The sequence below is a fragment of the Crocodylus porosus genome, unplaced genomic scaffold, assembly GCF_001723895.1.
Source record: "Crocodylus porosus isolate Cpor-Errol unplaced genomic scaffold, CroPor_comp1, whole genome shotgun sequence".
NCBI lineage: Eukaryota > Metazoa > Chordata > Crocodylia > Crocodylidae > Crocodylus > Crocodylus porosus.
Window position 1 is genome coordinate 73,743,283 of NW_017728931.1, and position 26,448 is coordinate 73,769,730.

At 38.9% G+C, this 26,448-nt stretch overlaps 1 protein-coding gene across 2 annotated transcripts in view; it reads right to left on the reverse strand.

Annotated features, from left to right (window-relative positions):
- The window catches only part of NAV3 (neuron navigator 3), a 787,742-nt gene that overhangs the window by 19,951 nt on the left and 741,343 nt on the right, over nt 1-26,448 (reverse strand). For both annotated transcript variants that reach the window (XM_019543171.1, XM_019543169.1), the window contains 7 exons: nt 19,050-19,133; nt 15,433-15,544; nt 13,385-13,506; nt 12,793-12,813; nt 11,455-11,627; nt 6,022-6,175; nt 2,715-2,889 (listed from right to left, as the gene is read on the reverse strand). In XM_019543171.1, the coding sequence (XP_019398716.1) occupies nt 2,715-2,889; nt 6,022-6,175; nt 11,455-11,627; nt 12,793-12,813; nt 13,385-13,506; nt 15,433-15,544; nt 19,050-19,133 (841 nt within the window). The remainder of the gene's footprint in view (nt 1-2,714; nt 2,890-6,021; nt 6,176-11,454; nt 11,628-12,792; nt 12,814-13,384; nt 13,507-15,432; nt 15,545-19,049; nt 19,134-26,448) is intronic.

Genomic DNA, 26,448 nt, shown 5'->3' on the forward strand with positions numbered 1-26,448 from the left:
GAAAATCTGCCATCCAGACAATCTGCAGCATAATTATTTTAACACCTACTTACTTCATATCCACTAATGTTGTCCATGAAAAAGCAATAATTTGTCTATTGTTGGAGGCAACTAAAGTGTGTAACTAACGATAATTATGTGAATCCTGAACTGGCTGACAGATATATGTACATAACTTCAGTACAGTTTTGTCTTTTCTTTCTTCACTGAAGCATGTCCAAAATTTCTATGCACCCATATGAGTCCCTCATGTAGAACTCAGACTAACATTCTACCTTTCGGTACTCAGTTTGCCCTTTAAATGTCAGGTGAAGGGCAGCAAATACTTAGGTCAAAACATCTGCTGCTAGAATACCAATACAGTATTTCATCTTTCCCTCCCAACTGATTTCATCTTATACTCACAGGCCACAAGCACATACAAGAGCCCAGGTTTTTCCCATGATGCAGGTTTTATTTTTCAATTACTTTCTTGTTCTAGCAATATAATTAGGAGGGAAAAAAAGAGGCAGGAGGAGTAACCCTGCCCCAGAAAGTGCTTTGTATTCAACATAAATACAAACTGCATTTGGGTACTGCATTCAGGTGATGGGACCCTTTACAGTGATCTTGGTAGTAAGCACTGCCGCTCAGCCTACAGCATATGTTTTTAGGTCTGCTTCTTCACTAGCTCCTGAAATAAGAATGCTCTTTTGCTAAAGACTGGGTTCATTCCACTACCCCAAAAAGTCAAAAATGCTCTCTCCCTACTAAGATTTTCTAACAAAAGCTTCTATTCCTTGGTGCTTTTCACTACCTGTTCAAATAGTTCAAAATCTCTTTCTCTCATTAGGGTCTCGTTATATTCCCTTGATTCTGCTCATAGCATGCTTAACCTGGCAAAAGATCAGGAACCTCTTATTAATAATCTCTTAGTCTCTAAAGACACCACAAAAATTTGGTGGTAGAAAGTTCATACACTACAAACGTGCAGTTGCTTTAAGGAAATGGCACATACCCTGATTAGAAATATTGGTTACATAGTTTAATAGGATACTCCTCTTCTCTTTATATGCCATTACTCCCTTCTTTTCTTAAAGATATTTCACTTACTTACTAAAAGAACATGCTGAACCATTCCATTATTTTTCTGCTGTATTTTAATAGCTAGGATGCCAGCCTTAATTAGAATCAAAAGATTTTCAGATGTGATCACAACATCTATTCATGAAATACTTTTCTAGCAGAAACTCAACCCTGGTATTGGGGACTTCTTCCTTTAAAGTAGGGATAAGACAAAGCACAAATTAGACATTTCCCTCCTGCTGCTGAATGGTTCTGTTTGCAATAGATGCAACATATCTTGATATGTTAAGGCACCACAGGACATCATCCATTTTGTTAGTTAAACCTGGCAGTAAGATGGCTGGAATGCAAAGGAAAACATGCTGATTTTCATATAAAGTCTGACATTAAATGAGAAGAGAGGTTCAAATGCCCATGTAATCAATGGCTGGCAAGATATGAGGACTAACTGCCAACCCAAATTATTGTCAGGCAGTTTGGCACTTTCCCAGCTGTCCTATTGCCTGGACTCTCTATAATTAGTAGCCACATTATTATTAGTTCCAGAGACTGCATTATACTTTCTACAGATGTACACTAATGAGTGTCAGTCTGTGCTATGCTTATGGTTCTGATGTTTGAGACACTGCTCCTGTTTCTTGGTCAGTTTATTCAATAAGTGCAGAAGGTTTGCTGTAGTGAGAAGACAATCCTCAAACACTATGGTATTAGAAAATTTAAATTGTTAGCGGCCAGTATGTAGATGAAAATTGTGTTCACTTTAAAGTGAAAAAGTTAAATAAAAGTTAATAGGAATACTTAGTAACACAGAATTTAATGCTACAGTAAATGGGTTAAACTGATTCTAACTGGGTGCATCTACACATGCAATTCATTTGAAGCAATAAACTCTGGAGCAGTTTGAACCAGAGTAAACTACTCCCAGGCACAGGGTCTAAATGTTTGCCCAGGACAGCAGCAATTTGAGCTGGGGAGGAGCAGTTTATGCCAGGGCTAGCGGCACCGGGGGGGCGGGCAACAGAGGGGCTGGCTGGGGTACAAGGGTGCTGAAAATGTGGTGCCATCTGGCTAGGCAGAAGGGACAGGAGTCTGGCCTCCTACTAGCTGAGCTGACCGGGCACAACTTACACTTGTGGCCAGAGTCTACATGTGCGTTTAATCAGTTAATTACCCTGCTGTAAGATCATATTGTCCCTGACTGTACTGTCCCCAACAGTACTATCTTATGGCAGCATGAATTAGTTTACTGTGCCTAATAGCATCACAGGCGTAGATGGTGATACTTTGTTCTGCAGCTAGTTAGTATACGCTACAGTAAAGCGCATGTGTAGATGTGGCCACTGTATATAGAAATAAAAGGGTGATCTCAAATTAAACTAGATAGCAGTACCCACCAACAAGTTTTGAGAATCTAATGTGATTTTCTTTTATTCTGATAATGTGCATGGTGTATTCTTAAGGAAGCTGCATAAAATGAACAATGAAATGTCTGGGAATAAAAAGGGCAAGTTACAAGTAACTAGAAATTTTTTCATCTTGCTCTATTCCTGTGCAAACTGAAGTATGCACAGCTTCTGAAGACACGGGTGAATGAAATGCAAATGATATGAAATCCATTTATATTAATTTTGTATAAGCACATTGTTTACCTGATGTGATAGGATCTGTAATGTTCAAGTTGTTCAGAGAAAGCCCCAACGATTGCCGTGATGAAGAGGATGAGGTACTGCTGGAAGACTCTGATGAGGGTCGGGCTGGCTTCCCAGTATTTCCAGTTTCTGCCTTTAAACGATCATTTTCAGCTTTCAGTATCTCAATTTCATTCTAAAATGAAAAGAAATCAATCTATACACGTAGGAGATTTTTGTGGCAGAAGACCACTGAGCATGGGGTGGTTATTCAGGTGCTTTCTGTTCACCAGCAGGAACAAGTTGGTTTAGCAACTCTGCAGCAGCATGTAGTAATGCACCCACAGTACAAACACAATTAGTGAAAACAAGATTTTCTACACTGCCAAAATGAAGGGGAAAAACCTACAAAACCCCATTTCACTTGCATCTGCTATTCTCCTCATTAACACAAACTTCAATATTTTGTTTATTGAAGATCTAACAGTACTGGAGGTGTGCTGGTAATTTTTGCTCCACACAGTCATCTTTTTCTGTCAAATATCTTATGTAACAGTCATTTCATTAAGCAGCTGTGAAAATCTCAAATAGATATTGCTTCTAAAATCACAGAAAGCTCCTGTTGCCATAGGAAGTACACTGAATCAATAACATCACCAAGGAGCTTTGAAATTAAGAGGTGGACAATAAAAAATAAAATGGTTTAGCAGTTTCATAACCCTTTTTGACATCAGACAGTTTCTGATCATGCAAACATGGGTTTGTTCAAATAATAGCAAACAAAACCCCTTTGATGAAAACATATAGTGACAGATGAATCAGTACCACTAGGATTTTTTTCATAGCCAAATCCTCTATGGTGCCAAGTGATTATCGAGTGTGCAATAATAAAATGAAAACTTAGCCTGAGTACAGCCTGGTACCAGCTAAATCTAGTTTTTAGTCGCTTCATGGAGCATGGTACAAAGCAACTGCTTATTCTTGCTGACGGTATTGCTAACACTTTGCTAAGTGTCTGACGCTTTTATAGAGAGTCTTCAACCACAATTTGAAAAGCAAAAGCATAGGGGACAGAACAATAAAGAAAGGAAATACAACAGGCACAAAAAACTAGAAAGAAACTAGACAAATCAAGTACGGTAGAAAGGGAGAGGAAGGTGACAAACAAGTGCAATGCTATCCCAGTGTAGGAATTGAGTTGAAACCTGTACTAGGTCTCTGGGGAAAAGTGTCATGGAAGATTGATGGGTAATGAGGGAACTGTGCAGGAAAAGTGTATTGGGTGTTTTCAAAATATACAGTGTATTGCTGCACAACCTCTTACTTCATCCCTCCTCCAAATTCCAAAACTCCATGTGGACTGGAGAGTGCTCCCCCTTTAAAAATACTCCAGGAAAGAGAATTATAGCAACAGTGATGACCAAAGGCTTGGGGACTGGCCAAGCAGCAATCATACCATTTGGTGGAGTCAGGATTCTAGAGGCACATGAACCTAACATGCTGTTTCCTTATCCCAGGAGCATCACACCCACCAGGAAGTACAGCAGAATTTTGCAACTGGACACAAGGGACTGGAAGGATTCTCATGAGTCATGAAGTCCAGTCCTGCTACAGCAGGAAACCATGACATAATTCTTTTCTTAAATGTATCAAGCTCCCTCCTAAAAACACTTAGGTTGTTTCCCTCTACAACTCCTAATGGAAGGCTGCTCCAGAATCTCACTGCCCCGATTAGCAATCTGATTCAAATTTCCAGCCTAAATTTAGTCATGGCAATACCTATCCATTGCTTCTGGTTCCAATACTGGCCTTTACTATAAATAGTTATTTTCCCTCCCTAGAGTTTATAGTCCATAAATCATGAGCCCTTGTTTTGCCAAGGACTGGAAGTCCCCCCTGAGTGGAGTAGCCCTTTTCTATACCTATTGCCATCTGAATTTATCTCTGCTGAAAATGGGTGACGAGAATGATACATAGTATTCTAGATGAGATTCACCAGTAGCTAATACAATAGCTTTAATTCTTTCCTATCTCAGGTGATATCTGACACCCGATGCTTGATAAGTCCCAGGATTTCAACTGCCTTTTTCAGGTGTCTATAGACATGTAGGGAGGCTGTTCTGACGCATTGTAATTACAGCACATTGGAATGGACAATTTAGCACATCCCAGAAACCTCTGTCTCTCATGTATCAGCATCCCCATGCTTCTAAACTGGGGGATGGGGGCAGGGGGAGGGGCTTTAACTAAAGCATGTGTAAAAATACCCTTCATGGCCAAATCATGTTTATGGCTTACAGTTGTGCTGTAACAAACACACACACATACACTTGGTTCTTCCCTCTGTCAATTCCAAATGATAAGCTATCGGCTAATAGGAGAAATTATTATTGCTAGTCTTAAGTGCATGATCTGTCATGACCTTGTACCATCCCAGTTCTGTTATTTCAGTCCATAAGGTAATTTCACTCTTCCTGAATGATATACTGGTCTTCTTCGGTATTGATGATGTCTCCCAAATTCATGTGACCTAGAAGTATACATATATTGTGTCCAGGTAATACTACTGAAAATATTAAATAAGGCCAGCGTTGAGACTAATTCTTGAAGAACTTCATTAGCAATCTCCCTCCAGCCTGATGGTTTCCCCTAAAGCAGAACCTGTTTTCTTCTCCCAGTTGTCAAGTCCTTACTAAGGTTACATTTGTAGTAATCCCAATCTTGGCTAACAACTTCCCATGGAAATCCACATAAAAAGTTTCACATAAGTCCAAATAGGTTAGATCTACCCTACATCCCCCATTTAGGAAATCTGTTATTACAAAAAATGCATCAGACTTAGCATGTTCTATCTTTGGTAAATGCATGTCGCATGTTATCACCATTTACCATTTATCTCCACATCTTCAATTATTCTCTCCTTTGATTTTGTTTCAAAAGCTTTGCACGCTGTTGAGATCAAATAAACAGGTCTGGAGATGCCCGATCACTTTTTCCATTTTCATAAACTGTGAGACAAGCAGCTTCCTGATCTCTATGCTTGTCTGCAACACATGTTTTTCCAGCCTGAGTTTTTTTTCATTGTACAAATACTAAGGCAAGAATTATGTCTTTTCATGTAGCTGCAAAACGTATTTGGGTTGCTAGAATAAGTGATAAGTTTTAAAACCACTCTTTATCTCTACATTTATCAGGACTGGCTCTAGGAAATACCATTTACTTGTCACCTTACTGGGTATTAATACTTCTTTACGTAACTGAAATTTTAAAAAAAAGTGAACGGGAAAACAGGAGTACGGTTTATGTCATCGTTACCCCAGTCACTGACCTGCATGCGGTTCATGGCTTCCCGAATCTGATCAAGATGATGTGCAGAGCTGAGGGCCTCTAGACGAATGTCCGTTAATTTTAGCTCTTTCTCCCTCAGCTCACTTTTTAGCTGCAGAATAATTTCAGCCTCTGCTTCTGTGCACTCACAGATCCTAAAAAGGAGAAGGAAAATAGGCAAGGGATGAAAGGAAGGGTCTCTCCTTGAAACAGTGTAATTACTATATATCAAGGTACAGAAAATGGTTGCTGCTGGTAAAACCTAGGAATAGAAAAGAAAATCTTATCAAAGCAACATGAAGGTGTTCAAATTGCAGCGTAAAATTAAAAGAGCATAAAGAATAAAAATTTCCACATAAATTGATTGTTTTTCTTGTATATCCAATTTAATTGGATAATTCTGGGTGTGGAAAAAAGTATAAACATAGAATATATTTACAAAACAGATTTTTTTTTCATTTCTTAGCCTTTCAAGTATGAAGAGGCTCTATCTTCCAATGGTTGTGATCAAAACCAAACTATATTATTTTAAATTATTTTTTGTCACATATGTACAACAAGTTCTGTCCTGTGTCACACAAAAATATAGTTTGTGGCCTTACAGTGCATAAGACAAGCATGCATATATTGTCATATTTACCTTTAATTACCCACAAGGTGATAATATATGGTATCTGAAATACCACAGATATTTCCTATATAACAAAGTAAATATAATACTGTAAGATAACTGTGTGTGATTGTTTATATTTAAAATGGAGAGCTTTTTATGGTGCACACAGGGAGATGGAAGCATTTATTTTGATTTTGCCAAGGGAAGGCCATCAACCTGACTTCTACATTACAATGGGTCATTTTTCTAATTTTTTCTATTATACAGAACACCATATCCCAAACACCACTATTTTAATTAATCCATTCCATAATAAAAACTGGCAGAAGGTGGAAAAATAAGTTTCTGGCACACTGCAGTACCAGCTAATATTTTCACTTAACTTGCTGTACCTTATTTAGCTTTTTATTACAACTACTAAATAACTAATTATTTTAGAACTCTTTAAAGATGAAAAAGCTATCTAAGAATAAATATTATTATGACTATAACTACTAGTATGCAAACATGGAATAAAGTTTAGCTTTTAATTGCCAGAATGCTTGCAAATGCATTTTGGAAAGAAAATGCAACAGTCTTTAGCCTAGTACTTGGACATACAATTCCATGCCCCACATTCCATTTTACCGGGATCTATGCCTGTAGATCACGTGCCCGTTTTGCCTTTTCTTTGGTGCCCAGATTAGGGATGACCTGCATATACATTAGACAGACAGATGCAAGTGGAAGAAAGTAAAGCAATGGTTTAGAAAATGAGACTAAGGTCAGGGAAAATAAAAAGAAACCAATGCAAAAAAGAATAAGATGAAGTTCATTGCATATAAAAAATAAATGACAAACTAAAGAAAGCAAAATGGCTGGTATGTTCAAATAAGCCTATTTATGTTTACAACGTGTACAAAATATTCTGCATATGAGAAAAAATAGGTAAAGACTCATATCATTATTTACTATATTCCCAATAATAAGACAGTTTGATCTTGACGAACTACCACTGAAAATGACCAAGTATCAAATGAAGAGCTAGGGAAAGGGACAAAAGAAAAAAGTTATCTATATGCCAAGTGGATAGGTACGATACAAATCCATATATATATGAGTGTGTGCATCTCACCTATTCACTTGGTGCTCTGTCAAGACATTATTTACTAGATTTCTCACAGGCACCCTAGTAGCAGTGTGTCTTGAAGAGAAATCTAAAGAAGAGTAGTATCCTTACAAACTGGTACAGAGAGGACCAGGAAATGCAATAAGTGGCAGATGAGAAGGGTGGAGGTGCGGTGTTGCCAAATCATTCAATGTTATCGTGCTCCTGACAGTTTTCACTGTTTCTTAAAGGTCTACCTTATGGTTATGTAATTGTATCAAAATCTGAACTGCATGTAAAATGAGTAGTAGGTTTCTAATTCTTATAGTCGTGGAGAAAAGTTTGATATGACTTCAGTACCTCAAAGGCTCAGATGCCAGAAGTCGAATACAAATAACCTAACTTTTATTTATTTATTTATATAATATGAAAACTAATAGTATGAGATGTTGGGGCCTGATTCATGATCCTTGCATATGGGAATTGGCAATACTGGTGCTGTCCACAGTGGTGAAGGAGAAAGAAAGATTAAAATTGATGTTACGGAAAACAGAGGCAGTGGAGGGATCCCAAGGGAGAGATATGGTGTGGACAGCATGGCAGGCAAGGAAGACGTAGGCAGAGTTGAGGTGTTCAAGTTCCAATGAGCAACTAAAAATGGCTCTGTGTTAATGGCCACAAAGCTCATGTTAAATGCATTAGAAGCCCCTTTGCAAGTACAGAGTTTCCTGAGCGCCTACAGCAGAGCTGTGTATAAGCAGAAGCGATTCAAGTGGGGGTCTGTGGGATCAATGACACTTAAACCTGATCTAACTTCCACTGCAATTCAGTATCCCTGGGAAGCACCTAAACTTCATCTAAGATTCCGGAAAGGGAGATAAAAATGACATTAAACTCAGATAGACAGTAGTGAATTCAGCTCAAAATATTAGTAGCAAAGAACACTTTCTGCCCAATAGGGTTAAAGTTAGAGCAAGTGGGAAATACAGGTTCTAGGCCCCTGACATCCCAAGAGAGTTTGAACCCACCCCTCCCATTACTTAGGGAACTCTTCTACATACCAGGTTATAGCACAGCTTAAATAGAAACATTTTCAACTCTGTCTATTGAGCCTAAGCCACTGAACTGTCAAGACCACAGAAATCACAGGGCCAAAAGGAACAAGCAAAAGGAACCCCGCCTCTGCAGCTCTGTGATTAGAGCATTCCCCTGGAAGGGGGCAGCCCTAATTTCAGGTCACCATTTCTAGACTTGTTTATGGATTTTACATTAGACAGTGCTAGAAACAGGAATCAAAACCAGGTGGGGAGTGGGGGAGCCATGCCTGATAGGGCTAAAGACAATGAGAAAGAGTTTTTTAAGCATACAAGGAAAAAAAACAAAATCTTGGCAATAGTACAGGGGCTATTTCAAGGTGGAGACCATAACATTATTAAAGCATAATACAGAAAAGGCAGAAATGTCAATAAACATTCTGTTCTATATTTAGAAAGAAGCAGGATGTACCCCATATATCACCCCATAAAGGTTAGGATATATTTTCTGGTCTTTAGTATCAAAGGAGTATATTAAGCTTTCTCCATGTTAAACACTGAAAATCAACAGGCCTGGATAACATAAAAAATGCTGAAAATGATGGGCACTAATTTTTAAATAAAACCTGAAGTTCCAGGAAAATGCCAGAAGGCTGAAAGAATGCTGATGTTGCAATGACATTCAAAAGAAGGCATGTGGTATGAACCAGGTAATGACAGGCCAGTTAACTCAATATAATGTAAAGATTAATGTGAGATTAAAGTAAAATTAAATTAAGAAAGAACTAAAGGACAGGATTACAATGCTAGTCAACAAGGGAAAAGATTCTTCTGCTGTATTTGGTGCTGGTGAGGCCTCACCTGGACTACTGTGTCTGATTTTGGACCCCACACTTCAAGAAGGATGTGGACAGCGTAGAAAGAGCCAATGGTGAGAGATAAAAATTATTAGAAGCCCAGGAAATATGACTTATGAAGAAATGTTGACAGAGCTATGACTGCTGAGTATGGAGAAGATGGAGGTGGATTTAATAACAGATTTCAGATACCTGACGGGCAATTATAAGGAGGAAGGAGATGCACTTTTTTTCTGTAGGGGGCAGGACTAGGAGTAATGGCTTCAAATTGCAACAAAGGAAATTTAGGGTAAATTAGGAAGAATTTTATGACTATGAGGGTGGTGAGGCATTGCAACAGGCTACCAAGAAAAGTTGTGGAATCTCCATTGCTGGAAATTTGCAAGAACAGGCAAGACAGAGACTTTGCCAGGCTGCTTTAGTCAGGCAAGATCCTGCCTTAACCATGGGGCTGGATTATATGAACTCATGATGTCTCTTCCAGCCCTACTTTCCTATGATCTTATGTTTTTATGGAAATGGATTTTATCAAACAAACCTGAAATCATTATTTGCACAGGCTACAAATTTACTGGTAAAGAAAAAAAAAATGCAGATATAATACACTTAGACTTTTCTAAAGTGTTTGATATATTACTGCTTTACATTTTGGTTAAAAATCAGCATTTTACAATATTAATAAAATTTCTCTTAAGTGGCATCAGAACTGGTTGATGGATCTTAAAATAGAGTCACTGAATACTTGTATTTCTCCCAGGGTTTTACAAGGACTGGTATTGGGCTCAATACTATTCAGTATTTTCATCCATATTTTCAGAGTATATCTAAAATAATCCATTTGCAGATGGCATAATGGCAAATGATGATGAAGATATGGCAATCCTATACAGCAAGAGTTTCAAACGTATGCCTCGTGAGCCAGATCCAGTTCACAGAGGTGGGTAGAAACTCAATAAGTTTAATTTATCAAAAGGAAAATTGAGAGGTGACATGATTACAGTGTGTAGGTACCAGGGGAGGGGGAAAAAGAGTACTAGAGGGTTTTTTAATCTAGTAAAGATAGGTATAACAAGAAAAAGCAGCTGAAAGATGGAGCCAAACAAATTCAGTTGGGAACTAAGATACACATTTGTAACAGTGTAGGTGATTGGAACAAGCTACCAATGAAAGTGATGGATTATCCATTCCCTGATGATGTTTTCAAATTGAATCTAGATGCCCATCTGGAAAATATGCTTTTGCTAAACACAAGTTAGTGGACAGCACATTTCATGAGTTGAGGTGTGACAAAAAGACAAGAGATGAGATGTAGTTAACAAAAATCTAGAAATTAAGAATGATTTTCTGAACTGAATTATTGAATACACTTGCTTTCCTGTGTAGAGCAGGCCATTAGAAAAGGGAAAGTGACAGAGAAACTGGTGAGAAGGGGGGCCACTAGAGGGATGGGAATGGCGGTGACTGAGGGAAAAGAACTAAAAAGCGCCAATATTAGTGTCAGTCTGCGTTAGGGTGAGATTACACATTACAATTAGACCATGTTAAAAGCACATTAGAGAGGGCATTAAGCCTTAATGTGCGACTGATCACCAGCACATGTTAAACTTAACACAGACTAGCATCCCTTACAATTAGCACCTGCTATAACTCTAACATGAATTTCACCCCTGGTATCAGAGACAATGAAGTTGGAGAACAGATGAGGGGCAGCCAGGAAACAGAGAGAGTGAAAGACGAAAAGCTCATATATGTTGGTGATTATTTCCAAGATGCTATAGACATAGCTTAAGGAGACAGTAGTGATATTTGATAAGAGCACCTCGCACCAAAGACAGAGACTTACGCAGATGCTGACTGTGATGGTTTCATTGCTGCTGCCCCACATTCCCCTGAGCTGTGGGGCAGCTTGGGTGAGGATGGAAGAGAGGAATCTGTGAGTTCTTCTATGTCAGAATGTGAGGAAGGAGGCTTGGTGGACTTTTTCTTCCCAAAGGCCTGTTTGAATGAGCTTCTTAGCTGGAAAAGAATAGAAATAGAGAGAAATTATCTTCCTTTTCTCAGTCTGCTTGTGCAGCTTATGCCTTCAAGAGTTAGTTTGCAGATGCCGTCCTAGCCACTGCCTGAGGTCAGTATATAGAAGCAGGGTATTAACATATGCAACACGGTATCTTTAAAAACATGATACAGTGTTCCTTAAGTAATTCAGCGCAGCGCATACTGAATACTATGGAAAAATTGCAGGATCAAGTGGTATGCCAATGGAGGTGCTCATTTAAAACCATAAAGGCCCTGTGGAATCCCATTCTTATGGCATTCCCTTCAAGGTAGCTGGTTTTAAATAACCACTTTGTGTCTAGATACAGATATGGGTAATATTAACTAAAAAAAATACAAGACAACATCCAATTAATAGTGTTTGTAAATTTATTTTTGTATTACGAGTTTGAATGGCAGAACTATTCAAACACATAATTCACTACAGTTTGGATCCAAAGCAAAAGAATTTAAGCTGTGATATGAGGCTTGTCCTTTACTGTACTGTTGAGAAGAATGTTAGCTTGCAAGTCATGTATTTTTACTGCAATTTTGTTGAGAGTAGTAAGTTCTTCATATGAACAAGCATTGCCGTTTTCCTCTAGAAGCTCTTATCCATTATTGAAAAGGGACAGATAGCCAAAGAGCCATTTTTTTCAAGAGCCAACATGGCAGCAGTTGTGTTTGCTATGAATTTTCAAAATGTAATTAGCCCATTTGTTGTTATCTTAGTCTACACACAGAAGTTACTGATAGAAAAAAATGTGCTTTTCCCCAGAAACTTACTCTGGGTAAACTTATATAAAACTTGATGACAACTCGATTCCTTTACAAAGCCCCAGGGCACTTAAGCTCTTTCCTTCCAGGGTATAATTGGGGAGTGGGGAGTGTGACCACCAAACAAGATAATGTTATTTCAGTTCTTTCCAACTCATGATTTCTACCAAGAAAGAAATGGATTTTGGCTACACTCCCCCCTTTCTATATTTTGAATTTTGAGATTAAAATGAATAGAGACAAACTGAGAAGACATACAGGATAATCTGGTTTTAGAAAGTACAAAAGCCTACTGCCAAAATGAATAGCAATCATGCCAAGATAGGGTTCTTTATAGATGCATGCCAAATTTTCCATGGTTTATATTCACCTCACTTCCTCTAGAGTTCACCTTGCAGAAACATGAAAGAGTATGGAATTACAAATCAAGGGAATGAAGGCTGATCAGTATTTTTAAATATTACCTGCATAAACATTTTTTAAAACAACGAAAACATATCCTCTTTTTATCGACACAAAATATTATATTAAAACTTGAACACCGTATGATCTTTGCAATATTCTGCTTGATAAACAAAGTTTAAGCATTTGATCTATTTTACAGTAGGAACTACACATAAATTCCTACTCCTTTCATGGTTATGTAATATTTATGAGTCAATCCATCTCGCTACAGAAAACTCAAATAGGGCTTTATCAAGGCCCAGTTATTTGGTTGTTTCCCCAAACAATTAATTTTAGTTTGTGTTTTTTTAAATGATCTTGATTGATGTAAGTAAGCCTCATTAGTAATCAACAATTTTTTGGTTTGCCAGTAATATTACAATGACACTAAAAGAGAATTGTTCCATATCTGTCTGGCCCCAAAAGAATATTGTAGATGAAATGGGCCATTATGCTATTCAGGCACTAGGAAAATGTATAATAGCTAGGGGATAGGTTTAAATCTGCTGAGAACTTACCCAGTTTTTCTTTTTCTTTTTCTTGGAGTCAGCATCATTACCACTGCCAATGCTTGAATGGCTTGTAGCACTGTTGATGCTGGAAACACTTTCTGAGGAATGCTGTCGTCTTATACGCAAATCTAAGAAAAGAAAATACGGTGTAAGCTATCTGTCCATATGGACTTTATTCCAAATCATAACTACACCTATATCTATGCAGTACCTTCCAGCCCCAGAGGAGTACAAATACACATAGCATATGCAAAAAGACATTGATCTTTTTTCTGGCCTGAATTCAAGATATTTAAGCATGTGAATAGTCTGGGGAAGTCAATGGGCTAATGGCTTGCATACAGTCTGGCACATGCTTAAGCACTGTTTGATACTATTGAACAGGGGCTTGCAACTGAAGCACAAATTCTGCACATTAATCAATATATACATCTCTTTATATCCAAGTGAGTCATTGTCCAGGATCAGGGTCAAATTATGTTATGGTTCAGTTAGTTGAATTAATGTCATAATAAACACTTCATAAAGTTTGCACTGGTAATGATGGTTCCTCTTCCATCCCGTAAGAGGTTTGTGTACTATTTGATGCTTTGTGGAACTAACCGTTGAAGTCAGATGCAATTCACTGACATGTATTCCTGGATACAGGCAGTCAGTAGTTTATTAATAAAAAAATAGAAGGTAAAATGTGTTGGGAATGGTCAGTCAAGCTTTTTGGTTCGTTTTTTTTAAGCATCAAATAGCTCCAGCATATGCCAATCACCAGAAAATACGTTCTTTGCATATACCCCAAGATATCAAGACAAGCCATTTAAAGGTATGATACAGTTATATTACTTTCTTGATTTAAGTTACAATGTACTGAAGAGATTTACAAAAATAATGGTAGAAGTTGCTTTTCTGAAATGATAAGTTAAAAAAATAATCACTAACTTTACAAAAATTCACCTTTCTTATCATTCTTCTCAACAGGAATGGTACTTCACTTTTGCATTACCTGATTTGTCATGTGAACTTTGTCTAAATGGACAAGCAAAATGCAAAAGCAGACTCAACTTCTGAGATTTAAAATGCCTGCTTAACTAGGTTGAGCTTCAGCACACTATCAGAGCTGCTGTTTGGTCTGGTACTTACATTTTAAGTGCACCAATTTTCTTATGCTTTTCTTATTTCTTCCTTTTGAACATATTTTGCCCCTTTTCTCTGAACCTTTGACTACTGCTTTGACATGCTTCTTTCAGAGCAGTGTTTCTCAACTCATGGGTTGCTACCCAAAAGTGGGTCGCAAGAATATTTCAAAAGTTTGCGAGCAAGTGCCAGGAAAATACGCAGAAGTGTTGTTTTCGCCTTGCAGGCTGGCAGCATTCCTGCCTGCAAGGGGATGCTTGGGGCATGACCTGCATGCAGTCAGGGAGGGCTGTGGGAGCAGCCCAACAGCTGGATGAAGGTAAGTATATGGGGAACAGGGGTTGGCAGGCGAGGTCAGGTCTTGGAGGTCAGGCTTGGAGGAGTGGGGCGGATGGGTGGCTGGAGTATGTGTGTGTCTGTGCGCACGCACGCGCGCGTGTGCATACAGCGAGTGGATGGGCGTATGGCAGGGCAGGTACTTGCCAGCACTGGGGGAAGGTGGCTGGGTGGCCAGGTGCCAAGTTTGCAGCAGGGCGGGGGGGGAAGGGGGGCAGGACACTGTGGATCAAGTACTGGCAGGGCCAATGGGGTATGGGGTGGGACAAGCCAATCTTTGCAAATGGGTCTTGGTACAAAAACAGTTGAGAACCAGTGTTCTAGAGAGATGTATAGAAAGGGTTAATCTTGAGGGGACTGACTCCTGACTATACAATTCTGAGAAATAAGGACTCCGGGAATACTGTGGTACACAGACAATGCATGCAAATTCCCCAGCTGTGGAAATACCACAAATATGAGTAATGCTCACTATACAATTCTCTCATCTTTGCCGCAGACATTTTTTCAAAGAAATACCAGCAGACTAGTGGCTTTGCTCTTCTCTGGGGAACAAATTAGCACTCATTTTGACAATGACAAAACCATACCTTTGTGGGTATGATCAGGGCCATTCAAAGCTCCTTGAATAGCAGCCTGAGCAGCAGAATTCTGGGCTTTCAGCATTTCAATAGTTTCTCTTAGTTCTATGAGCTCAGATTCCTGTGGGAACAGCAAAGAGGATTTCAGAATACATAACTATGTAAAATGCTTGTCTAACCCAAAAAAGAAGAAGACAATAGTGATTAAACTGAATTTACTGAATTAAACAGAGACAAAGTAGAGTTACATAGGTATACCGAGCATGCCTACATGTGCATTAATGTGCTTTTGCTAGTGCGCATTATGTTTAGTACCTCTAATATGAAGTACTACACAAATGCAGATTAGGCTGCCCTAGTGCACAGTAGCAAAAGTGCACACCTTTTTAGTGACACTTAATGCACAGTAGCCTATTTCTACTGCATATTACCATATTAGCAGTTTTTGATGTGACACTTTACTGTGTAGTAGAATAGATTACTCTACATTAAAGCACACATATAGATGCATCCACTGAGCGCAACATTAAATTCCAAGTAGATTACAGGCTTACAGAGTTCAGTGGTTCTCAGCGTTTTTAGACTCAAGGCACACCTCAGAAAATCCAAGCACTTAGCCTACATGTGTGTTTTGACTATAAATAATACAGCAATTTTCCATTGCAAAGACTTTAGAAAGAGTACAACAGGTCAGAATGTATTTGACACTGTGGATTCCTGTTTAAAATCTCTCGTTTTATCCTGTGAATCATGTTTACATGTTTGTACACCTAACAGTGCTAATATTGTATGCTGCCCCACAGCAAACTTAAAAATATTGCTTGCCACCCCAAGTGCAGGTACACCGTGGTTAAGAATAACTTGTATAGATTTTCTTCAGGAATATATCCAGGGAACTTATTCTAATTTGTATTTATTCATTTTAAAGGTTAAGGATGTTTATGAGTAAGGAACTCTATAAAAAGCTTTATATATATGTATATGTATATGTATGTATTTTCATACATACACATGCGTGCGCGCACACACACACACATATATACACACATGCACACATATGTGCGTGTGTGTATGCGTGCAGAAAACCAGAAAAAGAAATCAAGTATTTTTCTATATCCTCTAGCTTCATAGGTGATTATTTAATGGATGAATCCCACCCTGAACTGGCGTATCACTTTAGAAAAATCCAAATGGCAAATACACCATTCAGACTCAGCTACAATAACCATGCAATTTACAGAGTCACATGGTTGCTCTTCCATGCAATAAGCTCTACATTGGAATGCACAGTCAATTTTAATTAAAACTAGTTTTATTACTGCTGCATTAAGAGCCAGTCCTTCCAGCTTTCATTTTATATAATGAGGATTAAAGCTGCTAAAGGAATTTAACCTCAGCTGTAGGGGAAAGAGGAAAAGGCAGAAAACATGCTCTCATATCTCTAGGAAAACAGGCTTATTTATGAGCTGATTGGATTTAGTATAACTATTTTATTCTCTTTTGGAGACTTCTCAGGACTTCTCACTGGACTTTACAAAGGACTCAGAAGTTTTGGTTTAATCAAAAACTGCTGCTGAAAATAATTTTGTTTAATATGAAGAAATCAAAATACTTTCCACCCTTTTCTGCTATCTTAATCCACAACAAGCTGCCCTTATCTCATTTTATCTCAATGGGTCAGACTGTGACTTGCTCAAAGTCATTCATTCACAACCTGGCCCAATGATCACTATACTATTCCACATGACTAAGGATGGTCAAATTTGATCATAGGGACACAATCTGGCATGGTGTTGAGCATCTGTTTCTAGTCCAGAAAAGTATTTAAGCATGTTCTTGCCCTTAAATATGTTGGTGCCCTACTGTAGTCAGCGGGAATACTCATTTACTTTAAAGTTAAGCACATGATTTTCTGAAAGGGGCCTGTTTGCTTAGAACCTTACAGGACTGAACCAAAAGGCTAGGGACAGACATTCACAAAGCCTGAGCCTGAATTGATTCAATTTTTGCAGGTTAGTCTAACCTGCCTAGGTTGAATCAGTTTGCAACTGCACAGACATTCCCTCTGGACTGAGAAAATGCCAGCACATGCCTGCAGTGGCTCAGGTTAGAAGCCAGGGGGTGCTAAAGCAGCCCTCCCCCTTCCCATCCATGGTGCCAAATTTAGGCAGGGGTGGGGGATGGCCTGGCCCCAGCATGATGATTAGGGAGGGGTGTAACCCCTACCCTGCCTGCATCATCCCAGGCTTTTCCCTGCTTGATGCTCAAGGGGTGGGAGTGTTGCCAGCCCCCAGCCCTTGGGCTAGCACTCTGAGGCAAAGTGGGGGGCGAGTGGTGCATGCATCTGTTGATGATACTGAAGTTTTCAATCTTCCTCTCCCTGCTTCTTCATACTTCTTTTCCTGCAAACCTGACAGGTGAAGGAGTCAGCAGGGCAAAATCCTCTCTCATTAGTTCAAACTCTTCTTAAACAGCTTTTTCCAAGAAAGGAATGGAGGGACATTACCTGCTGACCTGTTGATTAGTTCCAAAAAGACCTAAGTGGGCAGCATTCTGTCTGCCTGTCCCAATGAAATTGAGACACACACACACAGACAGCTCCTCTTGGCATTAGCTATTATACCACATGCTTAGGGTCCATGGGGATGGGGTCCATGCTGTGGGAGATGGGAGGGAGGGAGGAAGGGATCCTTTCTTCAGCAGTGAGCAGTGAGATGGGGTAGGGGGGTGGGGGGCAAGGGGAAGCAGGTTAGATCCTGCTGCGCCTGCAGTTTCTGTCCGAGCTCTGGCTAGGGAGCAGAGTGGTGGGGCCAGCCCTGTCCTCTGGAGCAGAAAGCACAGCCCGCCCACAGCTACAAAGTATCTGGGATGCTGGGGGACTTTGGTTTAACTTAAACCAGGAAGGAGTCTGGGACAGACATTACATAAACCGGTTTGACCCAAATCAGTTAAGTCTGATACTACATTCAATTCAACCAGGTTTATCTCAAACTGGTGTCAGCCATTTTCAAACTAGTTTATTTATGTGCACTGAACTTATGTTCTTTTACAGGTTTAAACTGGTTTCTGATCACTTAAACTGGTTTGTGTATAGTGTCTGTTCCTAGCCAAAAGCAGCAGCCCCTCAGACCTAATATCATCCTTCTGAGTATGTAGCTATTACTTTTGGACCTTTTTTGTAGTCTAAATAATAAGGCCAAAAAAAGGCTGTCTGTTAGTCAAGTAATATTCTATGTAAAAGCTCTTTCTTTGCCTAATTTTATTATGCTGGCTACATTGTCCTATTGAAATTAAATACTCCAAAAGGTTATGATGAGCCTTTGTTGAAGGATCTTTTAGGATGGATTAAACCAAGAGTCACAAATGTTTTAATTAAAATCTGGAAATGAAAGATTTTATCTTCAAACTATCCTGCAATATTGTGAAAGTAAACCTGATGCTACATAGTTTAATTCCTATAGAGCTTTATGAAGGTTCGATCACAATTACCATGAAAGAAAGATGCGTCTCTTTCATTGTCACAGCTCCCCTTTCTTCTTTTCAGGTTTTTTTCTTTTTTAAACATGAGCTTTAATATAATCTATTGACAATTTTCCACATTCAAGCATTTGCTTTTGTAAACATACCTTTTGTTCAGCTGTCATTGTTAAACTTTGTAGTCGGCCGGTCATATTTCCTAAGCTCTTTTCGAAAGCCGCTACTAGATGAGCCTGTGAAAGAAACAGAAGAAAACAGCTGACATGTCGCTGGAGTCTTAAATATACTTAGCAAAACCTTTGTAGCAGGCAAGGCATAATTTGTTTGTTTTGTCTAGCTGCATAGTATCTGGAATCTCTAGAATGTATCCTACTTCGTCTTCTTGCTCTTCTCTATCCCCTATTCCACAACACTTCCATGTTTTCTAGGCTCAACTTCATATTCTCCAATAGTTTAGTAATCAGACTTCAAGCCACTTCATTCCTGGTTAGAGTTTGTTGTCATCCTGTGCAAAAGATTTTTTTCCCGATTTTTTTTTGTTGCTTCTATTGTAGAAAAAGCAGCAGAGTAATTCAAGTATTATCCTAACTTTATTTGGAAAGTTCTAAGCCCCCAGGCCTCCCAGATACAAAACTGAAGAGGAATTCAAGGAACAAGGCCATGGAATGTGTTCAGGTACATTCATAATGACCTTTCATGATATTATGACTTTGTCTATTTCTTCACTACAGCAATAGTATTCTGAAAATGTCAGGCATCTGCAGAATCATAATATAAACTCAAACCTATTTATATTTCTTATGGGTTAAGTCCGCTTATATACACTTGTTTGTTGGTTGCTTCTTTTTTCTATAAAACACATTGAATTATCTGAAGTTTAAGCTCTAAATTTGTCAATTATGTGGCAACAGAAATTCAATTGATTTAGCAATGGTTTAACATATTGTTTTCCAAATTTCTTATAAACTATTAAACAAATGGTACAGGCAATCAAGATATAAAAGAAGGTTAATCCTAACAGTTATTTCAATTAGGAGTCATACAAGGAAAAGGAATTGCAGGGAAAGGGATCAATGAAGTGCCGGGCCGGTCCAAGGATAATTGGCACCCTAGGCGAACTGTGTACCTCAGTGCCCCCACCACTTCCAATATAGACAAAAATTAGGATAAGGTTGCCAGTGGTATGCTCTTGTCATAAATCCGCTTGAGAGTTGAAAAGGTAGGAGTTGTGATTCTAGTGATTTTTCCTCTGAGATCTTTTCAGAGGTCTTTCTCCCCTTACTGAACCAAAGGTCTTAGACTAAGGTGGAGCCATATGCGGTCAGGGCTGTTATTTAGAATGATGCTCCTGTTATTTTGTTCTGCATATAATTTTGCTGCTCCCCAAATTTTGGCACCCTAGGCAACCGCCTAATTCACCTAAAGGCTGGACCGGCCCCAGTGAAACGATTAAATTTTTATGAGCACTAGAGCCATTTAAATATAGAAAGAGTGAGCCCATGACTTGCATTACCAGAAAACTTTATGGGATGATTTTCCTCTAATGATTTGTAACAAAGCAGTGAACTGTCACTTACATGGAATATTGTAGACAAAGTTGAGAAAAAAAAATGAGAAAAAGTTGGCAAGTCGAGAGAATCTGTACAAGAAAAGACTAAATAAAGTTTCTTTTACAAGACTTGATTTTAGCAGTCATGAAAAGTACCTTTAAAAACAGACTCATTTTATACAATATAAAATGTAGGTATAGGAGAAAGTACTCTGAACAAAATATATAGATGCTTGGAGACAACTGAGAATACAATACACTCCATAGCTATAGCAAAATGAAGCAGTAATGACAAGAAAATATTCATTTGCTTTTTTTCATTTCAAAATTAAGTCAAAGCAAAGGCAGGCATTTTCTCAACTGCTTTTTGTGAGTAAAATTACCCCTTCCATGCACACAAACACATATGCTACCTCACTGATTTTCACTGCAGGTGAAATTTTTAATATTTGCATGAGCACAGTTACTAGATATTGGATCTGGGTTTTCCTACTGGCTCTCAAAATTTCTGAGGGATATTCCAAATACAGAGAAATAAACAAATTTGAAGGCATTTCATTTAAAAATACGAATGGTGAGGAAAAAGGTTAAAATGCAATCAATCTTGTGTGGACTAGTTGAGGATGCACTTGCAGGGAAAGGGAAAAAGCTCTACTATAGAGCTCTGTGTATTATTTTTCAACATAGAATTATAGGATTGGAAACAGACATTGTCTGTGGAGTGTGATTAGCTCTGCTGTGATATGTCATGGCACAGCTGATCCATTTCACTTTCATCTACAGATGTCACTGGATATCATGTCCCAACTTGCAGCATGTCTGCAAGCAGGGGAAAACCCTGAATTTGCAGATGTGCCCCCATGTCAGGGAGTGAAGGAATCCCCTGAAGGGTTTTCCACACGTGCATCTCCAAGCACAGAGGGGAAAACTCCCACTGGGGGCAGGCCTCTGCATCTGCAGCCTACTGCCAGAAATGCATGCCTTTGGGAATTTTCCTCCCCATGCCTGCAGAAGGATTTACTTGGCACTCATTCTGAGCAGCAGCTTGGGGCGTGAGCTGTAAATGTAGAGGAGGGTCCCCCTCTGCATTTGCAGACACATGCCAGACAAATCCCTTGCAAAGGGATTCCTCCTGCACTCATATCACTGCCGCAGTTCAACACAGGACACACGTCTGCAAGCAGGGAGCCCCAAATTTCCTTATGTACTGGTCGAGCCCCAAATTTCCTCAGTTACCTAGGTATGTCTGCAGAGATCCCTGCAACAAACACATCTGCAAAAGCAGGGAAAGCAAGGCAGATGCTCCCGAGGCAGATGCTCCCAAGGCTTGAGGGGCCCAAACCTGACCAGAAATTCCCAGGGTATGCAGGACCAGGCCCCTCAAGCCTGCAGAGCAGTGGGAGAGCATGGACAGCTCCAGGCCGGTCCACTCTCCTCCCGTAGGCAAACAGGGCATTTATACATATACTTTTGGTTCCCGCAGTGTGCCGGAGATTCACCGCTTTGGAGTGGTGAATTAATTGAGTCTGCTCCACATGTAAGCTGACACGCAATGTGCTGTGCTGCATGTAGTTGTATAAACAGCAAAATGTACATCACGCAGAAAATAGAGCAGTGTGCTTTCAAACTAAAGCACCTTCTTTGCGTTTTAGTTCAAAAGTGCAGTGCTGCCATTTTCTCAGCATTGACACTCATTTTACTAGTTATACAACTGCAAGCATCGCAGTGCCAGAAAGCGTCTGGTGCTGCAGTGTTTCCATGTATAAAAATGTCCAATTATGTCAGCTTAAACTGGTGCAACTTATCACAACCTTCCCTCGTAGCCACAAATTGGAGCATTTGAGGTGCAACAGAAAGGTATGACTGTTAGGAGTGTGCAAAGTGGGCAGTATTCGATTCGGATTCAGATTCGGCCTAATTCAGGGGACAGTGATTCGATTCACTGATTCAGATCACTGTCCCAATCTGATTCAGCCAAATCTGAATCTGAAGATTCAATTCTGATTCAGAGAATCAGTGATTTGGCCACAGACACAGCTTTATATGTTTTTACTATGTACCTTGAGGTACTAGGCATGGCTCGTGAACACTGAGATGGTGGGGCAGATGGAATGTCCCATGGGAGTGCAGGGGGTTCCCCTGCGCACTTGGCAGTGGACCTGGAAGTGGACCAGAAGTGTTTCCGGTCCACGTCCAGGTCTGCCACCAAGTGCACAAGGACCCCCTCCCTCCATGCCTCCCTGACTCAGCGATTGGCCGCAGGTGACCCCAGGTCCCCCCCAGATCCAGGTGGCACCAGGCACTGAGCCCGGGGATGCAGGGGTCCCCCGTGCACTCCACAGTGGACTTGGAAGTGGGCTGGAAGTACTTCTGGTCCACTTCTGGGTCAACCACTAAGTGTGGGGGACCCCCACCCCGTGCTGCCGTGGGACACTCCATCCACCCCACCATCTCAGAATTCAAGAGCCACACCTGGTACCTCAAGGTATGTAGAAAAAATATATAATGCTGCGTCTATGGCCAAAATCATAGAATCTCTCCGAGTCTCTCTGAATCGAATTGGGAGGCTTCTGATTTGATTCAGAGAGATTAACAGGTCTCCTGAGTCCATTTGGATTCGGAGATTTAGCTGCTGAATTGGGCCGAACCTCTTCCGAATCAAATCAGTGACTGAAGCTTCGCACAGCCCTAATGACTGTTTACTTTCACTTTGTGCTGCCACAACAAATTTTATAGAACCGCAAATGTGATGCCTGTTTCCATTCTATATGTAACACTGGTTTAGTTCTGGCCTCCACAACAGAACTGTTGCATTGAAGGTGATCAGTGGTGGTTTAAAATACGTTTTACTGTGGTATAAAGTTTTTACAATGTCTTGTGAAAGCCTGTGTTATAAGAGTAGACTATATCATTAAAGGGTCATAAATGGAATTATTTATGGTTATAATAGTCAATCTGCTTTGAACATATGCTCAGGGATCTACATTCTACTTCATATTTTAGGCTTATGATTTCCAGTGAAAGATTTATACCATAAAGGTTAAATATTCATAAACACAAGCCTAAGTGCACATGCCATTACTTTGTAAGCTCTGCAAATGAGTAGACAGATATCTGTTTTACATATTTGGCATTTATAATTGAAGCAATATTTTTAAATTTGTTACTTTAAATGTATCAAATTATCTATATATGCACATACACATGTATTGCAAATGTATGAGGTTTGAAATCAGTGTATATAACATTTTAAATTATCCTTGCAGTCTTGCAGATAGAATAACACTAATCCAACACTGAGATGTCAGATAAAAATAAAAAAGAAAACTGCCTTACAGACCACCAGTTTTTAAGTTTAATTTCAGCTAGAAAAGTTGGCAGTGTTTCATCAACATAATTCAGGACAATTTTTTCTTTTTTCTTTTCCTGAACATAACATAGAACATAATCAGAATCAGAGTAGACTATAGCATGGTGGAAGAATAGCATCCAAACTTCTCCCAGTTTACATTGCTGATAGAAAGCTAAACAAATTCTTCATTCAGTGTTTCAAGGAAAAATAGTGAACAGACTGATAATCAACATCTCCAGTCTTCCACAAGAATAATCATTGGCTGTTAATTTGTTGGCATAGCCATGGAAACAGGACGTGTAATAGTTTGCTTTGATTAAATATAACTTATGCCACTCTGCATGATTATACTGTTATAAAGTAGAAGTCTTTGCTAAGTTATTGGGTATATTTATATAATCTGTATCTCAGTTTCAGAGGTACAGTACCAGAGAAACTTTGACTTACTTTGTACTTCCTTATGAATAATAAACAGAAGAACATGACAGGAAATTTTAAAGAACTAGACCGTCTGAAGTGGTTGAAATTATCATATTACTGTCTAAAAACTTTAAAAAGTGATAGCTATGTCACAATCATGAAGTTTTACAAACTTTAGCATATGATAGAGTATATTTTGTTTATACTGTAACATACCATAATTTTCAGCCATAGATATAATTGCATTCAGATGATAATAGATCTCTTTTGACTTTTAAGAGATAATGTGTGTTAAGGATATAAATAAGACTAGGTTTGCTTGGCATTAAGGGGAGTAAGTGCTTTAAAGTCCCCAACAATAAGAAGCAAATTGTATGCTGAAAGTAATTAGAGAAATAATTGTGTATTATTAAATATTATTTCCATAGTTTATTGAAATAGAACATCCCGACATATATAGACTATTCAACTTCTAAATTCATACAGTTAGACTGTGAAACTTTTCTTGACTTCAGTGAATACTCATTTATTTAGCAGTCAGTAGAACTATTCAGAATAAAAGGCTAAGGATTGGCCAGTCTAGCCAGATTGTTGGCTGGACATATTGTATAATAAAATACCACCTGAAAAAGTTGTCTTTCAAGTAAACCTAATACTAATAAGAAAATCTAATTTAAAAAAAATGAAAACAAAACCCCAAGCCTTCATTTCCCACCCTAGAGCAGACTTTGAATTTAAATAGTTAAACTCCAAATAATTTCTCCATTTTGTTATCCAAATAACAGCTGAAATCCCCAGACCTAGGAAACTCCCCCCAGAAGACACTTCTTTTGAATATCTCATTTGAAAAGTGAGTATTCATAGATTTTTTTATCACATATATTTGACTGAGGCCCAGAAATTGTTCAGATTATGGGAACAAGAGTTGCACCTTGTTTCTTGCAGAGTTTATACTTATAATTAATCTTTTGCATCTAAAAACATCTCAGTTTCTGAGGAAAATGAGTTCAGTCACAATTTAAATAACATATAATACAATCTAGAATAAGGGTAGTTTAAAAGTGAGAATGCCGCATTTCTACTTACACAGACACCCTGGAACCATAATTAAGAAACTGCATCTCCAGTCTACATGATGCAGAGAAATATTCAAAGTATTTCTAGAGCAAAAACATTGTATATCCAAATTCCACTTTTTTAACGTGTTATGCAACTCATGCCATATCTAATATATGACCTGATGCTACATTCCATTGGCACTTACAACTCCATTTGAAAGCAGCTGGAGATTTGAGTGCCTAGGGCACGCAGAATGAATCCTATTCTGTAAGAATATGAGACCCCTGGTTTAACACAATTCATTTATGATATTCATGAGAAAACATGTTAGGCTTAAAGCCCACCTTGAATGTGATGACTATATATCCAAGGCTATGTTTGCTGACACACTTTACAGTTTGAACTGTTGTGCTCAGGTTTGTAAAATAAAGGTAAATAAAATAAATTTCTTCCCACCTGACATGGCTGAATGAAAGGATGTGTGAGAAGCCAGAAGGGATCTGGCTGATTGCAAGAAGTAACTGTACATCTGTTGACCTTTTCTGCTCGCCTCCTGCTATTATCTTGTTGTTTGGCTGTAGGATAGTGGTTCAGAGCTGGCCAAACAAGAGTGTTAGCCAAAGAATTCCCTCTGCTTTCTAGTGGCATCCTGGGTCTACTACAGTTTTGCAATTATGCACCCTTCAGCTTTATACAGTACAAAGCATTGATCAAAGTAATTCTAAAAACACAGGGGAGGACTGGAGCTCAGACTGCTGAATGGAATCTGAGCCCTTGTCAGTCAAGCAAGAAGTCTGCTGGTTGGATACAGTCTGAACTAAAACAGCCTTTTCTTAATTAGTACTGAGATTTACCCGTCAGCACTACAGAAACAAGTAAGGCAAAACCCAAAATCTCAGAATAACTGTAAATTTAAGCACTCACATACAGATGCACCCCCTGTGGATTTAATCACATGCAAGCAAAACACTTTTGGGTTTATAAAATAAGATAAATAGCTGAAATCCAGCAGAGTGATTGCATCTAGACAACAGAACTTGCACACTAAATAAAACTGAAAAAGCAAACTCCCAACGGGGGTTTCTAAAACTGAAGAATGGTTTACCTTGTCACTGACAGATTTCAACAGGGGAAAAAAAACAGTGAAATAGCTCGGCAAAACTGGACA